General features: G+C 34.9%; 1 protein-coding gene across 1 annotated transcript in view; it reads left to right on the forward strand.

The window, feature by feature from the left end:
- GRIK2 (glutamate ionotropic receptor kainate type subunit 2) overlaps positions 1 to 26,330 on the forward strand; it is a 485,925-nt gene that overhangs the window by 217,363 nt on the left and 242,232 nt on the right. The window contains exons 5-7 of the mRNA XM_016220206.2: positions 913 to 1,094; positions 4,129 to 4,182; positions 7,598 to 7,771. Of these exons, the coding sequence (XP_016075692.1) occupies positions 913 to 1,094; positions 4,129 to 4,182; positions 7,598 to 7,771 (410 nt within the window). The remainder of the gene's footprint in view (positions 1 to 912; positions 1,095 to 4,128; positions 4,183 to 7,597; positions 7,772 to 26,330) is intronic.

Below are 26,330 nucleotides of genomic sequence, written 5' to 3' on the forward strand. Positions count from 1 at the left end.
AACGCTATTTAAAACTTAGTTTTATTTCTTAAAGTATTTTAATTATGGTTCAGGTTACTTAGAGTCTATTTTATTAAGGAAAATTATTTCACTTTTGCATATACACAAAATTACTATGCCATTACTTATAAAAAACAGCAAAAAAGAAGTAACCAGAGTTTTTAACGATAGAGAATAATTACACAAATTATGCCCACTGTAAAGCAGGGTTAAAGACAAACTAAAACAATAATCTCTGACTTCCAACGACCTATAAGACATTTTCACAAAACAAACATTAATATAAAACACAAAACAAAATAATCCTCTATGCATATATGTGCATATTTCATGCAATTAACAGTGACAACACCTAGCTGGTGTGGCTCAGCGGTTGAGCATGGACCTAGGATCCAGGAGATCCTGGTTTGATTCCCGGTCAGGGCACATGCCCGGGTTGCGGACTCCATCCCCAGTAGGAGTCCTGCGGGAGGCAGCCCATCAGTGACTCTCATCACTGATGTTTCTGTCTCTCTCTCTCTCTTCCCTTGTCTCTCTGAAATCAATATATATTTTTTAAAAACCCACAAAAACAAAAAAACAGTGACAACCTCTTAGGAGTAGTATTGGGGTACCGAGAGAGACAGCTTGACTCTCTATTCTTTTACATATTTAAGTGTTTTGTATTAACTAATAGTCATTTATGTCTTTCTTAATTTGAAAAAATACCTTATGGAATTTCAGAAGTGATTATTTTAGCAAAATCACTAGGGATCTAGAATTCTGAAATAGGAATTTTAATGGTCACACTATATATAATGCACATATACACGGTCAAGAAAATCAGGTCTTGTAGTGAGTATGTTTTGTGATTCTATGACCCGCTCCAATTTTTCTCTGATATTCTTTTTCTTTGTACCATTTTCATTAAAGGTCTCATTCGTTTGCAAGAGCTCATCAAAGCTCCATCACGGTACAATCTTCGACTTAAAATTCGTCAACTTCCTGCTGATACGAAGGATGCAAAACCCTTACTAAAGGAAATGAAAAGAGGCAAGGAGTTCCATGTAATCTTTGACTGTAGCCATGAAATGGCAGCAGGCATTTTGAAACAGGTAATCTTTAAATTACTTAAATTCTTAGTTTCTTTTTAAGTTCGCATTTAAAGTGTGGGCTTTTGGTTTTTAAATCAAAGTGTTATTGTTATACAGTCAGTTAAAAAAAAAAAGCCAGATAATTTACCTAGATGTAATTTTCTGATTAAAAAGTCCAACAATTGCTTTAAATTAATTGTCTTACAAGAAAAGTAATGCAGATATTGATAATCTTCAAACAGATTGTAGTTTGTAGTTATTTTAAGTGTCTACAGTACTGTTTGTTAATGTGAATGTTGATTAATGACATAGATATTTCTGTTTTGTACTGAAGTGAAGGAAGAAACTAAGAGTTAACAGTTGAGCAGTTTAACCATTAAAATCAACCAGTAAGAAAAAGAGAAAAAAATATTTGCTATTTACTGGCATCTACTGTGAGACGCCTTACACATTTGGTAGTATTTCATCATCACCACAGCTGAAAAGAAGTAGGGACTAGCTCCGCTTTAGAGGCAAGTGGAGGGAACTGACGTCAGGGTTAAATAGCTAGTACAAGGCCATATACTTACAATGTAGTAAAGGCTCGATTTGAACACAAGTCTTTGGCTTTTGTTTTTTTAAGATCTTTATGTACACTGGCCAACACCACAGTGGTTTAGGATTATGCAGCTGTCTTGAAACCTTTCATGTGTAGGATAAAATTTCACTACTGGAGTATGATGCAGATTCAGATGTTAAGTTATATCCTATAAAATATAACTACCAACAGTTAATGCCTGTTATAACATGGTTATTTTATTAAACAGATGTTTGTCCAATCTTGCAATATAAATGTTGGTTTCACTACAGTAAAATATTTAATTGGGTTTGGAAAAATTGCTCTAGTGTTATATTTGGGTAATAAAGCATGTGAAGGTTTTTAGTTTTTGCAATGAACGAAATGATGTAATAAAGTAAGCACTGAAATCTACAGTAGGGATTTGTTTTCATTTAATACCAAAACAGTTCCTGATCACATTAAGAATAACAGACTTGGAAAGGAGACGTTTTCTTTATTCCTGCAGTGAGCTAGCACTCAGATGTTTGTCAGCAGCAGAGCTTTGGTAGGTTTCTCTAGGCTTCCAACTAGTATGCAAATCATCAGCTGTCCTGTCCTGAGAATAACTAACTCTGACTTACTTTGCTCTCTGAAAGGTGAGAGGACCCATGATCTTTCATAGAATTTTCAGTCTGCCTTCTCTTTGATTCATTTATTATTTCATACTTGATTTCTTATAGATATTATGATCTAGAGATATAAAGAAACATTTATTTAAAAATAAACCTAAGTGAGGATACACAAAGGAAAATAGACTTATGATAACGTTTAAAATATGTATACAACAGAAAAAGATACATAATTATAACAAGATTAGCAAATGAAAAACCAGAGAAAAGGCAAATGAGAATGTGAAAATTAAGAAGTTAATGTAACATTATTGCATAGAATGTGTCCTTTTATTTATTTATTTACTTGTTTGTTTTAATTTATCTTTATTGTTGAAAGTATTACAAATGTCCCCATTTTACCCCCATTGATCCCCTCCACCTTGCACCCCCCCTCCGGGCCTTCACCATACTATTGGCTGTGTCCATGGGTTAGGCGTATATACATTTCAGCTCTTAGGTTAATTTCTCCCCAGCCCCCACCTTCCCTCTGAGATTCATCAGTGTCCTTTTAGATCCTATAACACTGGCAGACCCCATAGATATAGAAGTATTTTTTTTTAACTTACCTTGTCCCAGAGATTTACCCCCTGTTTAGATCTCAGTTATTCTAGAAACCAATGCAGCAATACATTTAAAAAGACTCTATTTTATGATTTATGAACTTTTTCTGAGATTCATCAGCATTGGCTAATGATGGAACTCCAAGGAAATGGCATAATATTTGGAAAGCTGGCATAGATGGGTTTAATCCAATATTTGAAATATCCAGAAAAAGGGTGGATTTATCGGTGTAGCCTTACTTGTTTGTTTGTTTGGTTTATTTATTTAAACTAACTGAGCTTTTACTAAATACTGAACAGCACTGAACTTGAAATTTTTCTTTCTGAAAGCTTTAAAAATGAGTGGAGCCTGGGGCTGGCTAGATTTCTCTGAGGCAAATTGAAGGTACTGATGACATACATGACTTCATAACTAAGATGCCACCTCCACCCAGAATGAATTTGTGTAGTTAGTTTGTGGAAGAGTATTGGATATTAGATGCACCTGAAAATGCTTATTTTCTACTAAGAGCTCTTTATTCGGATTAAAAAAAGCATCATTTTTCAATTGTCATCACCAACTACTCTTCATTGATGAACAGCTATATCAAAGGCATTTTCTCTTTTCAGAGGGGACACTGACATTTCTTATGGCTACAAGTTCTAATCCAAAAGTCTTTGTTTTAAGATTAATACCCTAATATTGACGAGGGCAGGAGAAATATGACATAAAACATAATGGATTGCAATTGGCCTATTAATAAAAATAAAAATACCTTTCGTTATCTGTACTTTTTGAATAACAGTGGTGGTTTACATCTGCTTCTTTAATGTTAGGGAAACGTCTCTAAAGTGATTAAAATATTCCTATTGGCTTTGTGCTTTGCAGTACCTTTTCCTTAATTGAGTAATACCTTTTATCAAAATAAAATGGTGCTCCTCATTAGGGTATTTGTGGTGATGCATTTAAAATATAATGAACTAAGATGTGCTGTTTCAGGTTTGTGTCAAATAAAATTTCTCCTTCAATATGCAAAGCAATAAGCCTTACAATTGCACACATTCAACTAATAGCTTTTCTATCAAGAGAATTAGTTCTGAAATTCCTTCAGTAACCACTAATCTTCTTTAACTACTGAGGAAAGATTTAGTTTGACCCAGTTTTAATGTAACCTTAATATTATAGACTGATTCTTTATTAAATCATACTATTTTGTTCTCGCCTGTCTTATTGACATAATGTATTTCAGATAGTCTGTACCTTCAATATCAATATATTTATATTTATTTTTATTTTTGCTTCTTAGGCATTAGCTATGGGAATGATGACAGAATATTATCATTATATCTTTACCACTCTGGTAAGTAATTTAAAAAACATAAAGATAATGCTCTAAATTTTATTATTATGACTTCCAGAATGAGAAATGGTTTTTTTAGTGAGAAGAAATAATATAATGAATGGCACTTTTGTCGTTATACTAAGTATTATTTTGATAAAACTCAGAAGGAATTATCATCACAAAGAACTAATAATTTTTGGTGGGAAGCTGATGATATTGAAATAATATCATTTTAGATATTAAATTCAAAATATGGTCTCATTTTTATATTTCTGTAGAGGAGTTTCAGAACAAAATAGATTTCAAAATTAGTTTGCTGAGAAATCAATGTTTTAGAAAAGCACAAATTCTTATGTTCTGTTCACTTGACAAAAATCATGTTCATTGAAGCTGCTCTTTTAGTAGATTAAATTTACTGTCTTGTATTTGGCTATATTTAGTTGGATTTTTAAGTCAATATGATTTAATTAACAGTTAGAAAATTGAATGTTACCTTTACCTTTTGTCTTTATATACCTACAACACAGTTTTTCCTTAATATGCACTAAAATCTGACTTTACCTTTTTACCAAACCTACTTACTCTTAGCTCTATTTCTTTATTATTTCATAACCTGATTTCTCTTTATTAAAAAATAACATTTAACTGAGTAAATTTGAAGATCTAATTGTCTTTATTGAATGATTTCTGAATCAGGCAGCATCCAGTCTACCAAGTAGAGAGGAGCTTTGAGAGGCTGTGCAAAAGGCTTTAAAAGGCAGAGAGGGTGGAAAAAGGAAGTCATAAATGCAGAGAAGGGTTATTTCAGGCAAGATTTTGTTCCCCACCTCCCAGTGGGGGACAAAAGGGCAGATTTTGGCAGATTACCTCACTGTTGTTGACCAGGAAATTGCAGACAGACCAGTTAAGATGATATAAGATTATATTCCGAGGAAGTTTGAAAGGCAATTAGGTTAGGTATTAAGCTTTGGTTTGGTGACATGGGCTTTGCAAAAGTGACTCCATTTGGGGCCTGTTTTCTTTTTAACACCTTCCTCTGTGGAACAGCTGTATGTCTCTCCCACTAATTTTTTTTCCTGCCTGCCCCCAAAATATGAGAGCATCTGTAAGTCTGAGCCTCCATTTTATTTCATTTTTTCCCCTTTGGTTATTTTCTTCAAAAATAGTATGTATTTAAAGTTTCAATTATTACCTTTGTTCAAATAAGATTTAAATGTCCATCTGTGATATTCCTGAATTGTTGTGTGTTGCTATATTGCAGAACACTGATAATTGTTGTGGCATTAAGATAACTTTAAATTACTTAAACCTTAATGCATTGTACTCTAAATTGACCTCTCTTCTGACTTCCTTCAAAACTCTTACTGTCTCTTGCCCAGCCAGCGTGGCTCAGCCATTGAGCATGAACCTATGATTCAGGGGATCACAATTCGATTCCTGGTCAGGGCACATGCCGGGATTTCGGGCTTGATCCCCAATAGGGGGCGTGCAAGAGGCAGCTGATCAATGACCGTCTCTCATCATTGATGTTTCTATCTCTCTGTCTCCCTCTCCCTTCCTATCTTGGAAATCAATAAAAACAAAAAAACAAACAAAAACTCTGATTGTCTCTGACTCATATCACCAACAAAATGCTACTGATCTTTTCTTAGGAGTGTCTCTAGCATGCATCTTCTCCATCCCCACAATGACCAACTTAATCAATGCTCTCTCTCTGTTAACTCAAAAGTCTTCCAATTAATTGATCTTCTTCCTTTGAAGAGTGTTGAAGCTACAATATCAGATTATTAAAATTTACTTGATCACAATAGCTTCCCGCATTAAAACTTCTTCACCAGAGATCCTTCTAGCTATGGTTGCATTTTACTGGTAAATACTAATGTTAACTGCTGTACTCTCTCTCTATTGCTTCCCACCAGGAGACTTTTTGTGGCCTATAAGAAACTTTGTTAGGCTGGTGGAGAGGGAGTGGATTCCTTCACTCAGCAAATTATATTTTAATTCTGCTGAAACTCAGTTCTACCATAATCATAAGATAGGGAAATTAAAAGTACCTTTTAATAAGAAAATTAAAAAAAAAATGTTTAGAGTGTATAGAACACAGCCTGTAATTGAAGGTCTTTTTTAGTTTGATTCTAATCTCACTTTTCTAGTTGTTTTGATTGTTTGTTTGCTACTGTTCCCTTTCATGAATTCTCTTGTAGCCAAACTGATGGAGACCACTCTCCTGAATAGGTTTTAAGTTTTCTAATTTTTCTCTCTCCTGACACTTTGAACGGACTCCTTTATCCCTTTGCCTCTCAAAAGCCTGGCCAGTCTTGATGGCAGCTCAGAACCCATCTGCTTTCTGAAGTTGTTTCTGACTATAAAAACTGAAAGTCATCTGCCTTGCTTCTGACTTTTGCTGACTTCTACTCTATTACCCCTTAGCATGTATTGCAATACAATACTTATTTGCCCCTTGAAAATATATATATATATATATATCTCCTTGGCTTGATTGAAAACATTGAAAAATAAAAAACTAAAGATTCGTTATATTTTTTGCAGCATAGAGCACAGCTCAGGTCAATGTCATCTGTTCTCCACAGAATTTTATTCCTGTTATCTAGTCTGTATAGCCGTATGAGTCCAAGGCAAGCTGTAAATAGGACCAATGACATTATTCTTGCCCTGGTCCTCACGGTGTTTGTGAGATCAGTTCAAAAAAGGCAAAAGTCCCATGTACTGTATGTTTTCATAGTGATGTCAAGTACCCTGATAGCTTTGGATTCCTGTCTACTGGGAAAACCAAAGGGCAAAGCCAGAGCAATTACTGTATACAGACTGGAAAGGGCAACTTTAATCTAAAGGCTTCCTTATGGTGAAGGTGCCAGATAGGGTGTAAGACAAAGGGACTGCAAGCATTCTGCAACCAAAAAGGCCAGTCTTACTAACTTTTTTTCTCAGCTTTAATATAATTTTATTTAGTTAGAAGCCATATTTTATGATTTATTTCTTAAAAAAAAGATAAAACATAAAAATGGCAATAACCAGCCAAAAAAAAGCAGGGCATAGAAAAACCACCTCTAGCTAGTTAAAAATAAAATATTAATGCATAATATTTAAGGGCAAGCGATTCTTAAGACAGAGAAGAAAGCTCGTGTAAATCTTAAAGGTGGTTATAAAAGCCTGTTGTTCATTGGTGAAATTAGAAATATATATATATATATATGCGCATTGGCAAAGTAAAGTATATATGTTTATGTAAAGTATATATATTTGCATTGGCAAAGCATGAGGATAGTCTATTTTAATCTATTTGATTAATGATGTTTAACAATAATGTTTGAGACACATTGATGTTAACTATCCTAAGGGAAGCAAGAATAACAGTTATGCATGCCTGTAAATATACTCTGTTGATAATAACATGAAAAAATTTGTCTTTCAGGACCTCTTTGCTCTTGATGTAGAGCCCTACCGATACAGTGGTGTCAACATGACAGGGTTCAGAATATTAAATACCGAAAATACGCAAGTCTCCTCCATCATTGAAAAATGGTCGATGGAACGGTTGCAGGCACCTCCAAAACCCGATTCAGGTTTGCTGGATGGATTTATGACGGTATGAATACCCACTTAAAGATCAGTTTCTGTGTTTCTAAGTAGTATTGCATAAATTATCAAATCCTCTAGAACTAAACTTTGGTTTAATTGTTTGACATTAAAGACATGATTTCAGAACTACTATTACAAATAATTCTTTTAATAATTTTAAAATTCGTTTTTAAAATTTTGATTCTTAAAAATTAAATTTTTAAATTTAATTCTAAATCAGTTTTTTTTGCAAATTTATACTTTCATCCAAGTATCTCAAGAGGCATTTCTATTATCATTAGAATACAAGAGTGTAGGAATTTCTCTAAAATTAATTAGTGCCATATAAATGATAAATTAGAGACTGAAAAGAAGACACTGCCTGAAAGTTATCCTTCTGATCTTAACAGCCAATTTATGATTACTCTTCAACACGTTGGTTTCTGATATCTGATGTCATGTGAATGACTTACATTACACAAAAATCTCCCTTGAGCTTACTCACTTATTAAATAAATTTTTAATATCAAAGAAGTTTAATAAACCGTGATAAAATAAGCGCATATGAAAAGCTCATGGAGTAGATGTCAGTGTTGGAGAAACCCCTCCACACATCCTCTAGCTCCATACCCCATCTCTCAAAACCAAACAAGAAAATCTGAAACAGCAAAGGAATTCCTTCCAAGCTCTGACTTCAGTGAGGGCCCCTTCGCCAATAACAAGACCACAGTTTCCCCCATGGCCTAATAGGAAAGTAAAACAAAGAAGCACAAAAAGGCCACACGATTTCAATATTTAGGAGACGTGGTACATATTCAAAGTTAAAATAACTCCAACTTTTACAGCTATACTTATTGTTTTAAAGCAACTTAATATATTTTAAATTCCGTATATCCAGATTGTTCAATTGTCCAGTTGTTCAAATTACTTTCTTTTAATCCCTGGTATTTCTGTGAAGTCAGTTGTTACTTCTCCACTTTCATTTCTGGTTTTATTTATTTGGGTCCTCTCCCTTTTTTTCTTGATGAGACTTGTTAAAGCTTCACCAATCTTGCTTATCTTTTCAAAGAACCAGCTCTTGGCTCATTGATCTTTCGTATTGTTTTTTAGACTCTATTTCACTTATTTCTGCTCTGATCTTTGCTATTCCCTTTCTTCTAACTCACTTTGGGCTTTGTTATTCTTTTCCTAGTTCCTTTAAGTGTAAAGTTGGGTTGTTTATTTGCGATTTTTCTTGTTTCTTAAGGTAGGCCTGTATTGCTCTGAATGTTCCTTAGGACTGCTTTCCCCGTGTCCCAGAGATTTTAGGTTGTTGTGTCCTCATTTTAATGTGTTTCAAGGTATCTTTTGACTTTTTTCTTGATCTCATTGTTAACCCATTCATTGTTTAGTCTCATGTTTCAATCTTCGTAAATTTTTGACACTTTTTCTGTGTCCTACCATGTGGTCTATCCTAGAAAATGTTCCATGTGCATTTGAAAAGAGTGTATATTCTGCTGTTTTGGAGTGAAATACTCTGAAGATATCAATTAAATCCATCTCATCTAGTGTGTCATTTAAGACCACTGTGTCTTGTTGATTTTCTGTCTGAAAGATCTATCCACTGATGTCAATGGGGTATTCAGGTGTCCTACTAGACTGTATTGCTGTTGATCTCTCCCTTTATGTCCATCAAGATTTGCTTTATCTGTTTAGGTGCTTATGTGTTGTGAGCATGAATGTTTACAAGGGTTATATCCTCTTGTTGGGTTGCTCTCTTTGTCATTATGTAGAAGTTTTCATTGTCCCCTTCTCAATAGACTGTAAGCTGTTTCAAGGCAAGAACTAGGTTTCATCATCTCTGAAGCCCTTGTACCAACTTCAGTGCCTGGTGCAAAGTAGGTGCTCATAATGAAAGAGGGAATGCCTCTGAATAAATTTGTGTCAATGTATTTTAAGTATAGTACAGCTGTATTCTAATCAGTAGGCCTGCTCATTGCCCCAGATATATTCTGGAAAGCATTTTTTATTTATCTACTTGAACTTTATTATCAAGACACGTACTCATTTAGAAAATTGCAATTAGACTAGTCTCAATTATTTGTTAGAGAGATACCTTAAACGACAAAAGCTTAGAAATGCTTTTGATTAAGTAGCAAAATTTTAGTGAGTCAGAAGAGTAGGAGCAATTTTTTTTACAAAAAAGGTAGAATGTTTGTAAGACACGCGATTCTTTATGTGTTTAAATTTTAATGTCCTCCTAAAAATTATTTCTTTTTAACAAAAAAACATGGCATATAGTTTATAATTTTTCATAATTAGATAAACTTATATTAAAAAATCAATATCTTGTATACACAATTTACAGAAGAGAGTTAGTTCATGTGCTAAGGGAGCTCAAGCGATCACTCTGTTACTATAAAAAGATTTACCTTTTGAAAATTCAATGAAAATAGAACCATAGAGAAATAAAGTATGGACAGGCAAGCTTTCATTTACTGCTAGAAGTACAAGCCTGCCTTTGCTGCTATTTGCTCATCTTAATTAGCTGTAGCTATTTTCTTCAATTCAATTGAAATGAGAATAAATCTGAGACTTTGCCAAGCAGTGGATCAAAATAGCTTACCATTTTTTAATCAATAAAGGCATTTTGAATAAATTGTTTTTTATCTCATATTCCACCAAAACCCCAAAAGAAAAACATAAAAAGTAGTGAAATAATGAATTAATTACCCTTTCTTTGACCAATTTTAATTGCGTGCATGTTGTAGACAGCACTCAGGATTTAATAGCAGACTCTCAGCTTTGGGTGATGAAGACAATACTACTGTGTCCTCACAGAACTTAGGGAATTGGCAAAATTAGAAGATACTGATGTCTTACTGATTACATCTCACAGTTTTGTCAGTACAAAATCATACTTCAACTTTGATTATTGATATCTTCCTAATTTGGTGCTTATTTGATTGATCTAGTTTCCTAATTTTTCTTTCAAATTTTTTGTTAAAATTTCTTGTTTTCCGTGTTATTTTATGATAGCATGAGACAGACATATATGTACCACGGGTTTTCCATTACTTCTTAGTACTTTGCTGAAAAAAAATTTACAAAATATATTAACATAACTGTTTGTTTTATTCTTGACTTTACCACAGAAGAAATGTTTTGGTTCCACATTATAATCACATTTGGAAAAAATATTTGTATAAGCTATTTCAGAGTATGTAATGAAGTCATAAATACAGCATTAACTGCATCTGCGTATGATTGGCTCAATGAATAGTAAAAGGACAAGGGGTACATGGCATGAATAACAGAATGACACTTTATTTCTTCACTTTATATGGCTGTTACCCTTCCATGATGTACTAAGTTGCAAGTTAAATCTGAATATAAATAATTTAGATGACTTAACAACCTCTATTGTTTTATAAACATAGAGCATTCTATTGAATTGCCTTTGCTCATTGGTAGATTAAATAATCAGCATTTATCTAAAGCTGATAAAAAGATGGAATTTCTACTTTAAGTAATTTTTTTTTTTACATGAAAATAGCAGTTGCAATGAAGCATTTACTTTAGGTGTATTTTTAAATTTTTCACTTGGTAAAGGTAAGGTTGAATCAAGAGATGTTTTTGCCCTTTCTACATTGAAGAGCAAGCTTTATCTTCAAAGCATTGATCTAAAATCATGCCATGGCCAGGCATGGCGCAGTGGTTGAGCATAGACCTAGGATCCAGGAGATCGAAGTTTGATTCCTGTTCAGGGCACATGACGGGTTGCGGGCTTGATCCCCAGTTGGGGGCCTGCGGGAGGCCGACGTTCAATGACTCTCTCATCATTGATGTTTCTGTCTCTCCCTCTCCCTCTCTCTGAAGTCAATAAAGATATAATTAAAATAAATAAATAATAAATAAATAAATAATAAAATAAAATCATGCAGTGCCAACTTGTAAAGGATGAATGCATTTTTGCTCATAATTTTTCTCAGCTTATTTCAGATTTTTCTTTGACATTTAAATATAGTTACATATGGATATAACCAATCACAAATGTATGAGAAAGTCTAGCTAGACAGAAATTTCTGTTATTCAGGAAAGAGGGCTCCTCAAGGGATAGTCAATGACAAGGACACCTGGAGAAGGTGATGGCCATTGCTCTGACAAGAGGGCAGAGTCCAGCATTGCTGTCTAGGAACTGGCAATGTTCTGAGATTCAGGACTTCACATATATGATAAATTAGAGACTGAAAAGAAGACATTACCTGATGGTTATCCTTCAGATTTTGACTGCAGGCTTTTTTGTCATGCTCAGTTCTAGAACAATTTTATTTAAAAATTAAAACTGGGAAATATTACAAATTAATAAAGAACTTGGTGTATAATAAAATATATTTTATATACAATAAACAACAATCATTACTAATTTTATGTAAATATACACCACAGTAGATGTTTTCCTCTTTTTTGTTTTTAAATTATCTACCTACGTATCCCACCAATTCAGAAATTATCTTGCCTATTTGATCCAAAGAATTACCTGAGTCAGTTATTAGAAATAGGAACATAGACATATAAAAAGGATGACTTTAAGGACCATAGGATGTAGATTAGCCGTAGGAAGTTTGATCCAAATATTACTATGCATAAACTCTCAGTTTACTTCCCATTGCTGTTACCATTTGTATTTGACAATCTCTACTGTCAAATAACCTATTTGTGAAATATATTTAATGCTTACTACTTCCTAGTGTTATTATTGACTTATGACAACACCATGGGGCAGACATTAGCCTATTTTATAGATGCATATACATAGAATAGGTAGGTTATACATAAAGGAAGATCCCTGGGCTATAATCAGAAGCAAATGTAAAGGCATCTTTAACCATCCAGAGGTAAAAATTTAGACATGATGAATTAGAAGCCAGCAAACATGTTAACATTTATTACTACTTCTTTAACTTTAGTATGTAGGGTTTCATATCAAATTTATGTGAGGTGGTAAGTGTACTAACCCCCTTCTTTCCTTCCTAAATAGATTAAACTAACAAACAGAGGTCAGGAGACAACATCTGAATCCCATTTCCAAAACTGTCTAATGCTGTTACTTAATTTCTTTAAGTCCCATTTGTGGAATAGACATAATACATTTTAGTGTCTTGTCCTAAGGATCAAAAATGATAATAAATTAACATGTAAAAATATTGGAAACCTTCCTGGAGGCTTTTAATAATTATTAGCTATATTATTGCCTCCTCTTAAATGCTCAGTGCCTGATAAATGTAGAACAAATTTTGACACAGTGATTATAGATTAAATTATTCAGTCATATTATTTCAGCATCATTTTGAATCTCTTTTATGCAGTAGCACTGTAGTAGATATTGGGGTGTGTTAATTGACAGAGAAACTTTAAGAAGCATTTATAAAGAACCTACTTAGTACTTGAATTAATAATCTTTAAAATGAACCTGATCATGATGATTTTAAATGTGCTGTTAGAATGATATATCCCTATTTAACAGGTTTTTATGTCTAGTTAGAAGTTTATAAAGTGGTATGTACCATTTATTTTCTTTCAATGTCAGGTCACTTTCTTTTTAGGTTAAGAAAATTGTTGAGCAGATAATTAAAGGATGAATTTTGCTTAGTTTTTGTTTGTTTGTTTTTAATTCCATTTATAGAAGACTGCTAAATCTATCCTATCTTAGAACAAGAGTTTTGGGATGAGAATCACCTGATTATTGAAACAGAGATCTGCTTATTACATCCTTTATAAACTTCTACTTATTTAACACCTCTGAGTCTCAATTCTTCTATTTAATGGAAATAATAATACATCAAAGGTCACTATGAAGATTAAGTGCATAGACATACTGCTTAAAGACAGTGTCTGGCAAACAGTTGATTCTACAAAAATGGCATCTATTTTCTTCAAGGCCAGTGCCATTTCTGAAGCTCAGTGCACATGTTATTTCTGTTCAAAGTAAAGTTCATCACTCAAAAGTCTCTTGATGTCCTGTTGTCCAAATGTGGCAACTATGCACCTGTGTAAATACAATTTTTAAAAAAAATCTAAGAATAGGTATTTAATATGCTAGATGACATTAAATGAATAAGTGAACATGAACCAGAGCTAGGTTTAGTATCAAATTGTTGATGTTCATTTCATGACACTGGTACCTAATTAATTATATTTACATTAGAGAGACAGCCCTTCAAAAAGTGTAGCCTGGGCATTTTGATGATATAAAAAGCGTAAGAAATGGTCCAGGATTTGCTCTGATATACGAATTTTCAAGATATGCTTGGCCCATACTCTTTAAATTCACATTAATGAATTAAAAGGATATCACAGAGAAAATGAAATGAGTTTTAGGGTGAATTTGCCCTAGGGATATTAGGAATTCTCTTGCATTATTGTGCAGAGAGAAAATATTATGTTGATCTTTAATTTGCCTTTCTAAAAGAAATCATAAATATTTGATTCATTTATCTTCAGAATACCTTGTGACCAAATTGAACCAGAAGGGAAAAATAAAGTGAGTGAACAGACACATATTAAAATGGTACCAAATCAATTCTTCATAAAAAATTCCTGTATATTGTTACTCATTAAATTATCCTTCAAATATTTATTGAACACCTACTATATGTAATATGTGGTATTAGACCATATATATACATATATATATATATATATATACACACATATATATACCTGTATTATCTATACCTGAAGAATTATCAGTTTACTAAGCAAAGTACAACACAACCTTAAATAATTTAAAAAATGCTGACATGTAATAAGGAATTTATGTAGAAAATAGTATGTTTCGATGGGACTTTACCTACTCTTTGTTTAGGGTAAACTGAGGCTCACATAAAGTCACAGCTTGAGAATGTTACATGCCCAAGTTAACAGGATGAACAGTTTTCTTTCTTTGTATTTTCTCACCATGCATGGCCAAAAAGTCACCATTTTGTGATAAGTCCCAGAAACACAGAGACTTGATCAGCTTCACCAGGCTGGCTCATGGGACCACAGGCTCCACTGTAGGGTGCTCCACACAGAAGTGCCTCTTCAAGCTGGAGAATTACACAGCCCCTACCAGGTTGGAAGCACTCCAGAAAATGGCCCACAGTCCAGAAGCTGTTTCAGACTTGGAGTTTTAGTATTTCTGCTGAAAATGGAACAGTCAAGTTGTCATCTTATCCACCCATGCTTCTTTTGCCTCGTGTTAGGGACCATTTTTTGCCAACTGCCTCCGCGTGTCTTGTCACTCACCACTGGAGCTAGGGCTCAAGTTTATTCTCAAATTGGCCTGGATTCACACTGTTCCAGCTTTCAGCTTTCCAGTTATCTAGCTCTTTAGTTTACACAGCAAACGTGCATCTGGGAGTCTGCCCTAAGCGCCAGCGTGGCTGAGTCAGGAGCCCCATGTCAGTCACTGGTTGTTTGCAGACCCGATCCTTCCACAATGCTCTCAGATCTTGTCTGGACTGTGTCCTTTCTCAGCTGGCGATTGTATTCACTTACCTGACTCTACCTGGGCAGCCTTAAGCCATCAGAGGTGTTCTGGATTGGAGTCTTGATGGTTTTTCTCCAAGGAGTTTCCTGAACCCTTTAGCAAAATTATCCACTTTCTTTCCAGCAACTTTCAAGCTCGTGGTACTAAGGAATGGAGGGAAGAGAGGTGTCTGTAAAACCAAATACACACTTGCTATGGCTACCACAGAAATGGTGCAGAGTTGGCTTTCATCTACAGGAAGGAAGGAAGGAGGGAGGGAGGGAGGGAGGGAGGGAGGGAGGAAGGAAGGAAGGAAGGAAGGAAGGAAGGAAGGAAGGAAGGAAGGAAGGAAGGAAGGAAGGAAGGAAGGAAGGAGGTACGTAGGTAGGTAGGGAGAAAGCCTACACCAAGAGTATTTGATGTTCATGTCTTAAAACATGGAGCTAAATTAATACTAATAATTTTATTTTATTTTATGTTAGCATTACCAAGAACTGGGCACACCTGCTACAGTGTTATAAGAATTTGACAGTTTGGTATGATTGTGAAAGAAATTTTGGAGGAGGTAGTGCTTGAGCTGGATCTTGAAGGGGAATTTGAACACAAAATAGCATTTTAATAAAAATAGATGAGAGCAGGAAGGCCAATTTGGAAGAAGAGAATAGAAAGTCATGAAATGTTTTAGAATATAATAGTGTAATACAAGTAATATTTACCATTTACTGTGTATCCACTCTGCAAAATATTATGCCATCTGTAGTAGTTATATGAAGATTTGCTAGCCTCAGACTCTCTCTAATTCTCACAAAAATGCTGCAAGATGGGCATTGTTTGTCACAGGTGATGGAACTGAGGCTTAAATATGTTTCGTATGCTGCCTGAGGACATTTAGTTGAGAAGGTGGAGGCTAAGCTTTAAGCCTGGCCTTTCTGCCTTGTTGACTGTGCTCTTCCTGTCCTGCCCTGCTCCCGGGAGGGCTCACCCGGTGGCTCTGTGCAGGTGCTTTAGACCACTGCAGGCAAAGGCAGGAAGCTGTGGTTCAAGTCTGCGGTAATCGTGACACTAGTAGACTCTAGAGGGCTCCAGGTTCTGATTGAAAGGGAAGACCCTTTTGAGGTAGGAAAGGAGCCTAAGAAGACAGGATTAGGAAAGGGGAGTAAGAAGACCAGAGAGACCAACAAGCCATCCAGCTCAGGCCACTAGAAAGACACCAGTGCTTTTAACAAAAGTAGGGTTGTCTAGTGGAGAAGGCGTCTTGAAAAGGGGGTGGCATTGATTGCAAACATGGCAATGTCAATACCTAAAGGGGGAGAGGTCTGACAAAAAGTTGGAAGCCAGAACATTCTTTCTCATTGCAGTAAGGAGTAAGGTCTTAACCTCTTTTTCAGATACAGGGGAAGGATTCCAGAATCTACTGCCATGCATTTACAGTCCTTCATTAAAAAGGATCTAATCCATATTTGGCTTAGACTAATCAACCCTGAAAGTGAGAAAATTCAAGCCCTGTTGAATGCAGTTAAAGAATGACTGCACCTTTCAGTCCCTTTGTTTCTCAGTAGTCAAGCCAGAACGCCTGGGGCTCCACACCAAATGTGTCTTGGATCTTGGGACTATGCCTCAGGAAAAGAGATTTTAATTTGTATTGTCATTCTGGCTTTCAAGGAAAATGTTACTCCTGCCAAATGTAGCCTTTAAAAACCAACTTCTCAGACTCCATTCTCAGCCTTTAAATATTTACTCCTCTCTTCAAATTCTTTATCAAAGGGAAAAGGAAAATGAATAAGTGATAAATTAAAGACTGTGAAATACTTTAAAATATGAACTTCTGTAGCCTCTAAGGCAGGCACACACAAATTTAATGACAAAAATCATACATAGTTTTCTAGATTTGAGACTCTGCTAGACTAAAATTTTAGTAGATTTTAAGTAAATTTGAAATAATCAGAATTACAAGATAAACACAGATGTTATTCATTTGCTCACTTTTGAAAGCATTGTGATTACTTAGTATTACTTAAATTTTATTGTATAGATAATGTATACTGTAGAAAATTTGTAAACTGAGAAAATATGTGGAAGATAATTTAATTTTTTAATTCATTATCACACTAAGAAAATAGAATTACAACTAACTTTTTAGGGACCAATAGAGGCTCTATTAACCTGCCTTTCCCTAGCTGATTCACTAGAGTAACTGAAACTCTTTATACCTTGGTTAAAATAAACTGATGTCCTCAGCAGCCTGAAAACTCATTTCTAGCAGGCTATTCCATCATGCTTCTGTATTTTATTCTCACGGGTATTTTTAAAAAAGGTTAATAGTGTTTTTTGCAAAATGAGTTTATGCTTGTTGTCCTTATTAATGAAATAATTCAATTAAATATTGCATAAAATAATGAAATACAAAGGCAAAACAGAAACTTGTTCCTCTGAAAACTAAGATGATCACTTTTATAAAGTCAAAACATCTAAGATATATTTTATATTAATTTGAACAAGATAGTTCTATAAGGTAATTCTGCACATAGTTTGCTTTATAAGCATCTCTTTATTCTTTTAATTAAAAGAAACCAAAGCTGGAAATGATGGATAGTCCATTATGTTTGAGGCTTATGTGAAACAGAAGATAAATTTCAATCAGTTGACCCTGAAAACGGTCTTGGCTCTACATTAATATATTTAGGGATAAATTTGCAGTTAGATACTTTACATTAAAATAAAAATTTTAAAGTATATATGCTTTAACTAATCATATTAATTAACTGGCCAGATATTAGCTTTTGGTTGCTTTGGAAAAGAGGTCATCTATATATTTATTTCTGTTAATTTTTCTTTGTCCTCATATATATTTCATTAAAAATAGGATCATAAAGTATTCACCATTTGCTTTATGTTTTCTTAAAGTTAAACCAATATTTATTTTAAATCTGCTATGTGTCAGGCACCGTTAGGTATAAGGATACAGTGGTAAACCAGATAAAGATGGAATTTACCTTTTATTTGGTAAATAGAAGAGGTAAATGAAAGAAAATAAAGGCAAGAGGTCAAAGAGTGATTAGGGGGTGGGAAGGGCTCTTTAGCTGGGATATTGGGAGGAGATAATGTGTGGGACAGGCCTAAGTGATGAGAAGCGGGTAACCAGACAAAGATTTATCAGGAGAGCTTCCTAGGTGGAAGGAACAAGTGCACCCTCCTTGAGATGGAAAGGTGACATCAGGATTATTTTGAGTAAGAAGAAAAATGATAACAGATTTGGAGAAGTGGCCTTTGAAGGCCACGTAAGCTTGGGTTTTGATGTCATTACAGTGGAAGAACTTAAATGAGGAGAGGCTGTAACCTGATTCCAGCATTGAGATGATGCCTGTGGCTTCAGTGTGACATTAGGATGTAGAAAGCAAGAGTGAAAGTGGGGAGAAGTTACCTATTTCAGAAATGCTGATGAAAGATGCCAGTGATCTGCACTCAGGTTTCATTAGTGGAGCTGAGAAGATGGATAGAATTTGAGATATAGTTCGAGGTGATGTCCACGGGATTCATTATTGGGTAAATTTGGGGTATGGGGTAAAATCAAGGAGGATCTAGCAGTTCCTTACCCATCTCCCTCTGGCTTTATGGTTCAGTGTGCCCAGAAGAACTGTGGCTGCCAGCATCTGTTTCTCTTTGTCTAAGGATTTTTTCCAGAAGGCTGCTCTGCTTATGTGTCCAGCAGGCTGGAAGCACTGGGCAATTAGCATCTCTCCCCCACAGCTCAAAGAAGTCCACTACCAGTGGGAATGGATGTATAAATATCCCAGCTTCCTCAGTGTGATAATTCTGAGATGTGCTCTTTATATAATTTTTGAAAATTTCCCTGTGAGATCAAGCACCATTTGCACATAATTGTAGCTGGCTTAATAACCATTTAGTAGCTGCTTTTCCTTCCCGTATCAGGTCTTCCTTTCCTTGCTGGTGTTTCTTGGAACACCCAAATAAGCTACTTGTTCAGAAAGAGGACACCTAAGTTTTTAAAGTCTAAGAAAGTTGATGAAATGGGTCATATACTGAAAATGTAGAAGAGGTAAGAAGCTGATTTGAGGGTGAAAACGTGTACCCTGCTATGCATTATGTTTGAATTGCCTACAAGACATTTAAGTGGAGATACTTTGTTTTGTTTTCCACAACTGTGTTCTTTGTGCCTTAACAGGGTAAGAGACATAGTAGGCAAGCAATGCTTGTTGAATAAAGGAAAGAATTATTTGGAGCATGAATGATTTTGAGGTGACAAATGTTTTATGAGGTTGAAACTCAGATAAAATGTCCAAATTAGAGTACAGATTTGTGAGTCACCAGGACATAGATCATATTTAAAGCCAAGGGACTAGATAAGATCATCTGGGGACACAGTGTGTGAAGAGGGGAGAAGACTGTCAAGGACTGACCTGGAAAGTAAGGAAAAGAAGTAGGAGCCTGCAAAGGTGATGAAGAGACGTGTGTGGTAAGGTAGGAGAATGTAAGGCAGTCTGATTTCATGGGCGCCTAGAGGAGAGAGTGTTTGGAGAATGACAGAAGGGTCCATTGTGTCAAACATGCGACTAACACCTTTCAAGTATGGTGCGGTGAGAGAATTGGTCCTTAGGTAAAAATGCATATGCACTTGCATTTGCAAATGGATATTGTACTTAATTGGTCACTGGTTGTTGGGAAATTTTCTTTTAAATGTCCATCTCTCTTTATAATAGAAAGTGTAACTTTAGAGGAATAGAAAAATATTTACGGACAGCGTATACATTTCAAGTGGTGACAAATTAAAGAAAACAAAATTTGGTAAACTGTATTAAATTATATGTAAAATGAAACTAGTGACAGTTAATGTAAGAATTCACTGTTTTAATATGCTACCAATGTAAAACAACAATCATTTATAATTGCTAACAAATAACAAAGTTAAATGTGGTAAAAAAATATTCTGCATGCAAATTAATTCCTTCCTCTACTTTGATGCTTTTTAAATGTTAAATATTGAATATACAGTTCTTTAAATTGCATTGTTTCTGTTTCTTTAATGAGCTATTTAAAATAAATTCCTTAAGAAGTACAGTAATAAAAAAATGCATAAATAGTGTTAGGAAATACATAAGGAGATAATCAGAATTCTAATCTTCTAGTTAGTGTTGTGTTCAATATTTTGTGTTCATCAAAATGTACCCACGGAAACACAGCTGGACAGAACATCTTTCTGTGATCTTTAGTCGCTTTGCATTGCTCCGTGAGTGACTCAGTTACGAATCAGTAACTATGCTTCAGACTTTGATTTTTGTTTTTCGTTCAAAGGTGAACACCATGAGGACACCACCCAGAGAGAGCTCTATCATGTTTTGTATCAGATCTCTTATAGTAAAAGCTGAATTTTCTTGAGTTTGTTCTACCAACTATCTTTTATGCATATAATAGTATAAAATTTTTGAATATATTAGAGACTATTAACCAGATATTATAAAATTACATTAGGTGTACCCACCCTCTAAGAAATGTAACACTATTCCAAGACATATCTATTGCCATATTTATTATTTAAGAATTGCACTTTATCTTATTATATATTTTCAAACATATACCTACACTATGCAGACCATTAATTAGTTTTTAGTTTTATAATTAAAAATATATCAAGTATTGTATCTGGTTTGGTTCTCCATGAAGCAAATGCCAAGATGAGATTAGGTGTGCAACATTTATCACATGAAGTATATAATAAAGTATAAAGAGGGAGGAAGTTAGAATATACAGAGAGCCTTTAGGCTGAGATGCGGGTCTGAAATCTGAGAAAGGAGAGAGAGAAGTTAGGGCTCCATAGGAAGAAGCTGAGGCTGCAATTCAGAAATGCTTAGCCATACGGAAAGGAATTCCTTGAGCCAGAACTTCCCTCCCAATGAAATGTGCATTGGGCAGGAATGGCCTGGTTCTAGCAAGCTTGCTCAGCTTAGTCATTGGCTAAGAGCAGCCTGGTGACCATGGTGGTGTATAAAAAGGTGCAGAAGCTGGAGGTTGTTAATTAACTGTATTCCCTGTAGTAGCTTGTCTTAAAGGAAGATTTGAGCAGGGCATCTCCATGGTCATCACATATAGATATTTGGATTTTTTAGTGGAGTTATTCTCAAGGAGATGTAGATTTTCTTTCTTAGTTTTCTTAGATTATAATGCCCATCCTAATTTACCATGTGCTGTAAGTGTTATCGGATGAGAGAGTAAGGATGGATTGTGTAGCTACATCATGGTCTTGGATTAAAATCAACAGTTAAATAAAAAAGAAACATCAAAACATTTTTCCTGTGTATGGGACAGAATAAGATTATATGTGTTTGCAAATAAATAAACCTATTTTAATTTGACACATTGTACTAGTAACAAACTAATTCAAAATTGCAAAAGTGTTATTATATTTCAATGAGGAACAGCCAGCAGTGTTCTAAAAAATAGGGAGAGAAACTTGTAAGCAAGCATAGAAAATACTACAATCAGATGACAAGGTACATAGAATTAATAAATGAGTTAATTAAAAATAACCATATGACCTACACATATGTTATATATTTTTAAAGAGTTGATAGTATATCCAGAAACTAAAATCCTATAGTGGAGACAAGGCATGACTAAGCTGTCTCACTCTGTGAGCTCTGAAATGCACTCAACTCACTTTATCTTAATTAAAAGAACAACCTAGTCTTTGATAACAAAGTCTTTGATTCACACACACAAAAATTCACAAAGATTGCCAGTTCTCTCAGGATTTCTAGGTGATAGTTTATTATAGTTATTTTATTTATTTTTATAATATATCTTTATTGATTTCAGAGAGAGGAAGGGAGAGGGAGAGAGAGAGAGAAACAGCAATGATGAGAGTCATCGACCGGCTGCCTCCTGCACGCCCCCGACTGGGGATCGAGCCCGCAACCCGGGCATGCGCCCTGACCGCTGAACCATGCCCAGCCGGGCTATTATAGTTATTCTAAAGTTAGTTATCACTGTACAGCAGTATAGCTTTAAAACTCAATGACAGATTGAAGTGAGAGATGATTAAGTGACAGGCATCGTGCTGAGTACTGTTGATACACAGGAGAAGCGAATCAGGTGCTATTCCCTCCCTTGCTGGTTAGCTGAAATTTATTTATCCACTTCTTAGGCAGATAGAATATATGTTTTCCGATTGCTCTTCTGGGCACTGGGGATACTGCAGTAAGTAAACAAAACAGACAAAATAAATTAATGAATAACTAAATGAACAAGTCCCAAAATACAACTAGCTAACGGAGGAGTAATCTTCCTTTGTAGAGAGAATCTTTTATTCTGTACTTAACACTATCAAATTCTTTAATAGAGTTTACTGTAGACCCTACATTATAGAATTAAAATTTAGAAATAGATGTTTAAAGGACAATTTATATCTCACTAAAAAGTAAAATACAATAATTTATTTGAAAAAGAATTCCATTATTGAAAAATAAACTGAAATCAGCATCATTCATCATTCCTTTTTTACACTCATAATATCTTTAAAATATTTCTTTTTTATATGTTTTTATTGTTTTTTAAAGAGAGGAAGGGAGAGGGAGAGAGAGAGAAACATTAATGAGAGAGAAACATTGATCAGTTGCCCCCACAAGCAACCTAACCAGGATCAAGTCCCAACCTGAGAATGTGCCCTGGCCAGGAATCTAACCTGCGACCTTTCAGTGCACAGGGAGATGCTCAACCAACTGAGCTACACTGGCCAGGATAAAATATATCTTTATTCTTTTGATAATACATTATTATTTTAAGAAATTAAAATAATATATAAAACTGGATAATACAATCCTCAAAGATACTTCTATTAACAGTTTGATATATACTTCTCAATAATTTTTAGTCATAAACCTATCCACATGCACATTTTTAACATGAATTTGAAATCACTATACTTGGTGTTCAGTAACTTTGCTTTTTTATTTAATATTTATGAATTTATTGTCACTCTTCTACTTATCTTTCTTAATTACTACACTGAGTCTAATATTTATATGTATGATAATTTTCTGATAACAATTTAAGTTGTTTCCAGTGCTTAATAAACACTTCTATGGAAAATATATTTTTATATTTATAAATCTCAATAAACATGTATTATTTCCTAGGATGAATTCTTAGCAATGGTACACTTGTTCAGAGTTTTTGCACGTTTTAAATTTTTACATTTATTTCCAAAGGACCCTTGAAATCTCACAAAATAGTTCTCCAATTTTTTTCTTACGGGTTTGAGTTCTCTCCTAAAAAGGTATATTGAAGTCCTAACTCCCAGTGTCTGTGGATGTGACCTTACTTGGAAATAGTCTTTGCATATGTAATCAGGTTAAGATCAAATCATTAAGGGTGGGCCCTGATCCTGTAAGACTGATGGCCTTGTAAGAGGAGGGAAGTGTGAACTGCAAAACACACACACACAGAGCAGAACACCAAGTGCACACACCAGGGGAACACCCGGCGAAGGGGGGGGCAGAGTCCTGCCGCCGCAAGCGGGGGCCACCGCCAGAAGCTGAGAGAGGCCCGGGCACGGGCCAGGTTCTGCTCCAGGTCCTTCAGAGAAAGCATGGTCCTGCAGGCACCCACAGTTTGGACTCCTAGCCTGTAAGAACATCCCTGTTTTTTTAAGCCATCTCAGTTTGTGGTAATTTAAGGCAACTCCAGGAAACTCCTAAGACCTGTGACCATATTTGAAACTTCTTTCCTACCCACACTCTCTCCCAATTGAGCATTCTTGCTCTCTTATTGCTTTGCTCAATCAGAAAAATAAAATTTAAAAGATATCTAATAACTATTATAACTAATGGAGCTCATTATATAAAAGGCAGAGAAAGTTTACATTATTTATATATGCCTATATTTATTTATACTTTTATTTTTCTATTTACCAATTGGCCTACCTATCAGTCCTTTACTTTGTTTTATAAAAGAATTTAAGCAGTTACTATCCAGTTAGTAGAGAAAAAAATGCTATAAAATTGAAGGAAGGGGAATTTCTACTAAATAAATAGGTAGCTAAGCTCAGGTGTCGTCTTTCCAACTGAACAACTGGGCCTTGCAAGGTCTAGGTATTGAGCTGATGGCTCTAGTAGTGATTGGATTGCAGGGTTAAAACCTTACATTTGTGATTTCTGGCTCACCTCTTATCTCTTAGCTTCAGGTTTTGGCACAAACCTAGGATGGCAGAAAATCGTCTGCTATTTCTGTGGGATAGAAGGCAGAGTATTCCTCTCATTAATGCTCAGCTCTGCTCTCATAGGAGTTTGTCTATGCTGCTGAAATATGCAGAATTAGTTCTGGATGGGAAAGAGCTTCCTGACAGTGTCAGTCCAGAAGTGTTCTGGGTTTATCTTTAGCTTCTAGGGATTATATCATGAGAGGCAAAACCTCCTAGAAAACATTTATCAATGTCACTATTGGAGATGGCTGGTCTTGGTCAGGATGACATTTACAGTGTTTTAAATACAAGAAGAATCCATTGATGAGTCATTGTGGAGTCTTTGTAAATGGAAAGCATTTAAAATGTCATCTCCTGGGGTGATGGGATAGTTGCAGAGTGTGACAGTAATGGGGAAAGGGAGAGCAGGGGATTTGCAGTCAGAGACCTAAATTCTATACCTGGCTTTGCTGGTTACTCAATGTGTGTCTCTGAAAAGGTGGTGGAATCTCTGTTTTCTCATCAGTGAGATAGTTTTATAAAGTATACCAAAAAAGGTGACTGTTAGGGTCAACTGAGACTATGTTTATGCAGTTGTTTTGGAAACACCTACTACTAAATATATGTAAAATATTTTCAGATGTAACATTTTAGTTTGAATCAAAAATGATGTGACCTATAATTATTTCTTCTTTCCTATATACAATTTTCAGTCATATTTAATCTGTAGATTAAAAACAAAATAAAAACTCTATAACTATAAATGCAGTTGATTGGGGTTGGTTGTACACAAAAGAGCATTATCATTGAAGAATGCTCATAGCCCCTCCTGTGGCCCGCTCACCCTTTCGGTCCTAGGGATTTCTTACTTTCCATGTGGGCTCATCTAAATGTGGGGTTTATGTGTTTCAAAGGAGCCAAACTGATAACTAATAATCTTGATAAGCTCTCTTTGCAGATTTGATAATTAGAAAAACTAAAGTATAAATCTGCCTTCATGTACCTCTTCTCAACCATGGTTCTCTCTGTACTCTGTATACTACCTTAAAATTGATAAACATTTTGACAGTTGTGTTGACACTTCAAAACATATTTTGTGACACTTTACCTTCAATTCCTAATATTAATCCAAGAATAAATGACAGTGTCATCACAGATATAGACTTCAAAGTGGAGGCTCAGCCTGTTTATGAGAATGAGAGCTCTGGTTAGCTGTGAATAGGGAAAATAATTAAAAAGTCCCTGATTATGTTCTACTCACTACTTCAGCAATTACCAAGACTTTGAAGTATGTAACTCTCTTAATGAGGATCATAGAGACTTCCTCTATCTATTTCCCTAACCTAGAAACCAGAATGAAACATTGGTGAACAATTAATTTATAAATTATAGGAGCCCTCCTGCTTCCTGACCTCTTTGTTATACAAGTTATCAACCTCTGTCAGTGGGCTCAAAATATTTCAGGACACTATTTCTTCTCTCAGGAGGCTATTTGCTGTGGTGGAATATCAAAGTATTCCTTTGCCTTCTCATCTGTATTTGGTGATCAGGTTGCTCAGGGCTTATCTTGAATGCCACGCTTCCTCAGACATTCCCTAACCACCTACTTCATTGCAGACACACTCCCTCACCTGTTTCAGCATCCTCACAGCTTTTATTTATTTACATGTTCACTGTTTAACGGCTCTCCTCCCAATGTAAGATCCACAAAAGCAGGGATCTTGCCTGTCTTGGTTACCAGTGCCTCTAAAGCAAACTAATTTATTGAATGAATAAATGAATGAACTGCAGTTTTACCATCTGAAAAACAGAAATGCCATCTACTTTATAGGGTTCTTCAAACAAGAATGTAAACATGTGTAAAGCATTCACCATAGTGCCTAGTAAGTACTCAAAAAATAC

The sequence above is a fragment of the Miniopterus natalensis genome, chromosome 5, assembly GCF_054644295.1.
Source record: "Miniopterus natalensis isolate mMinNat1 chromosome 5, mMinNat1.hap1, whole genome shotgun sequence".
Taxonomy (NCBI): Eukaryota; Metazoa; Chordata; class Mammalia; order Chiroptera; family Miniopteridae; genus Miniopterus; species Miniopterus natalensis.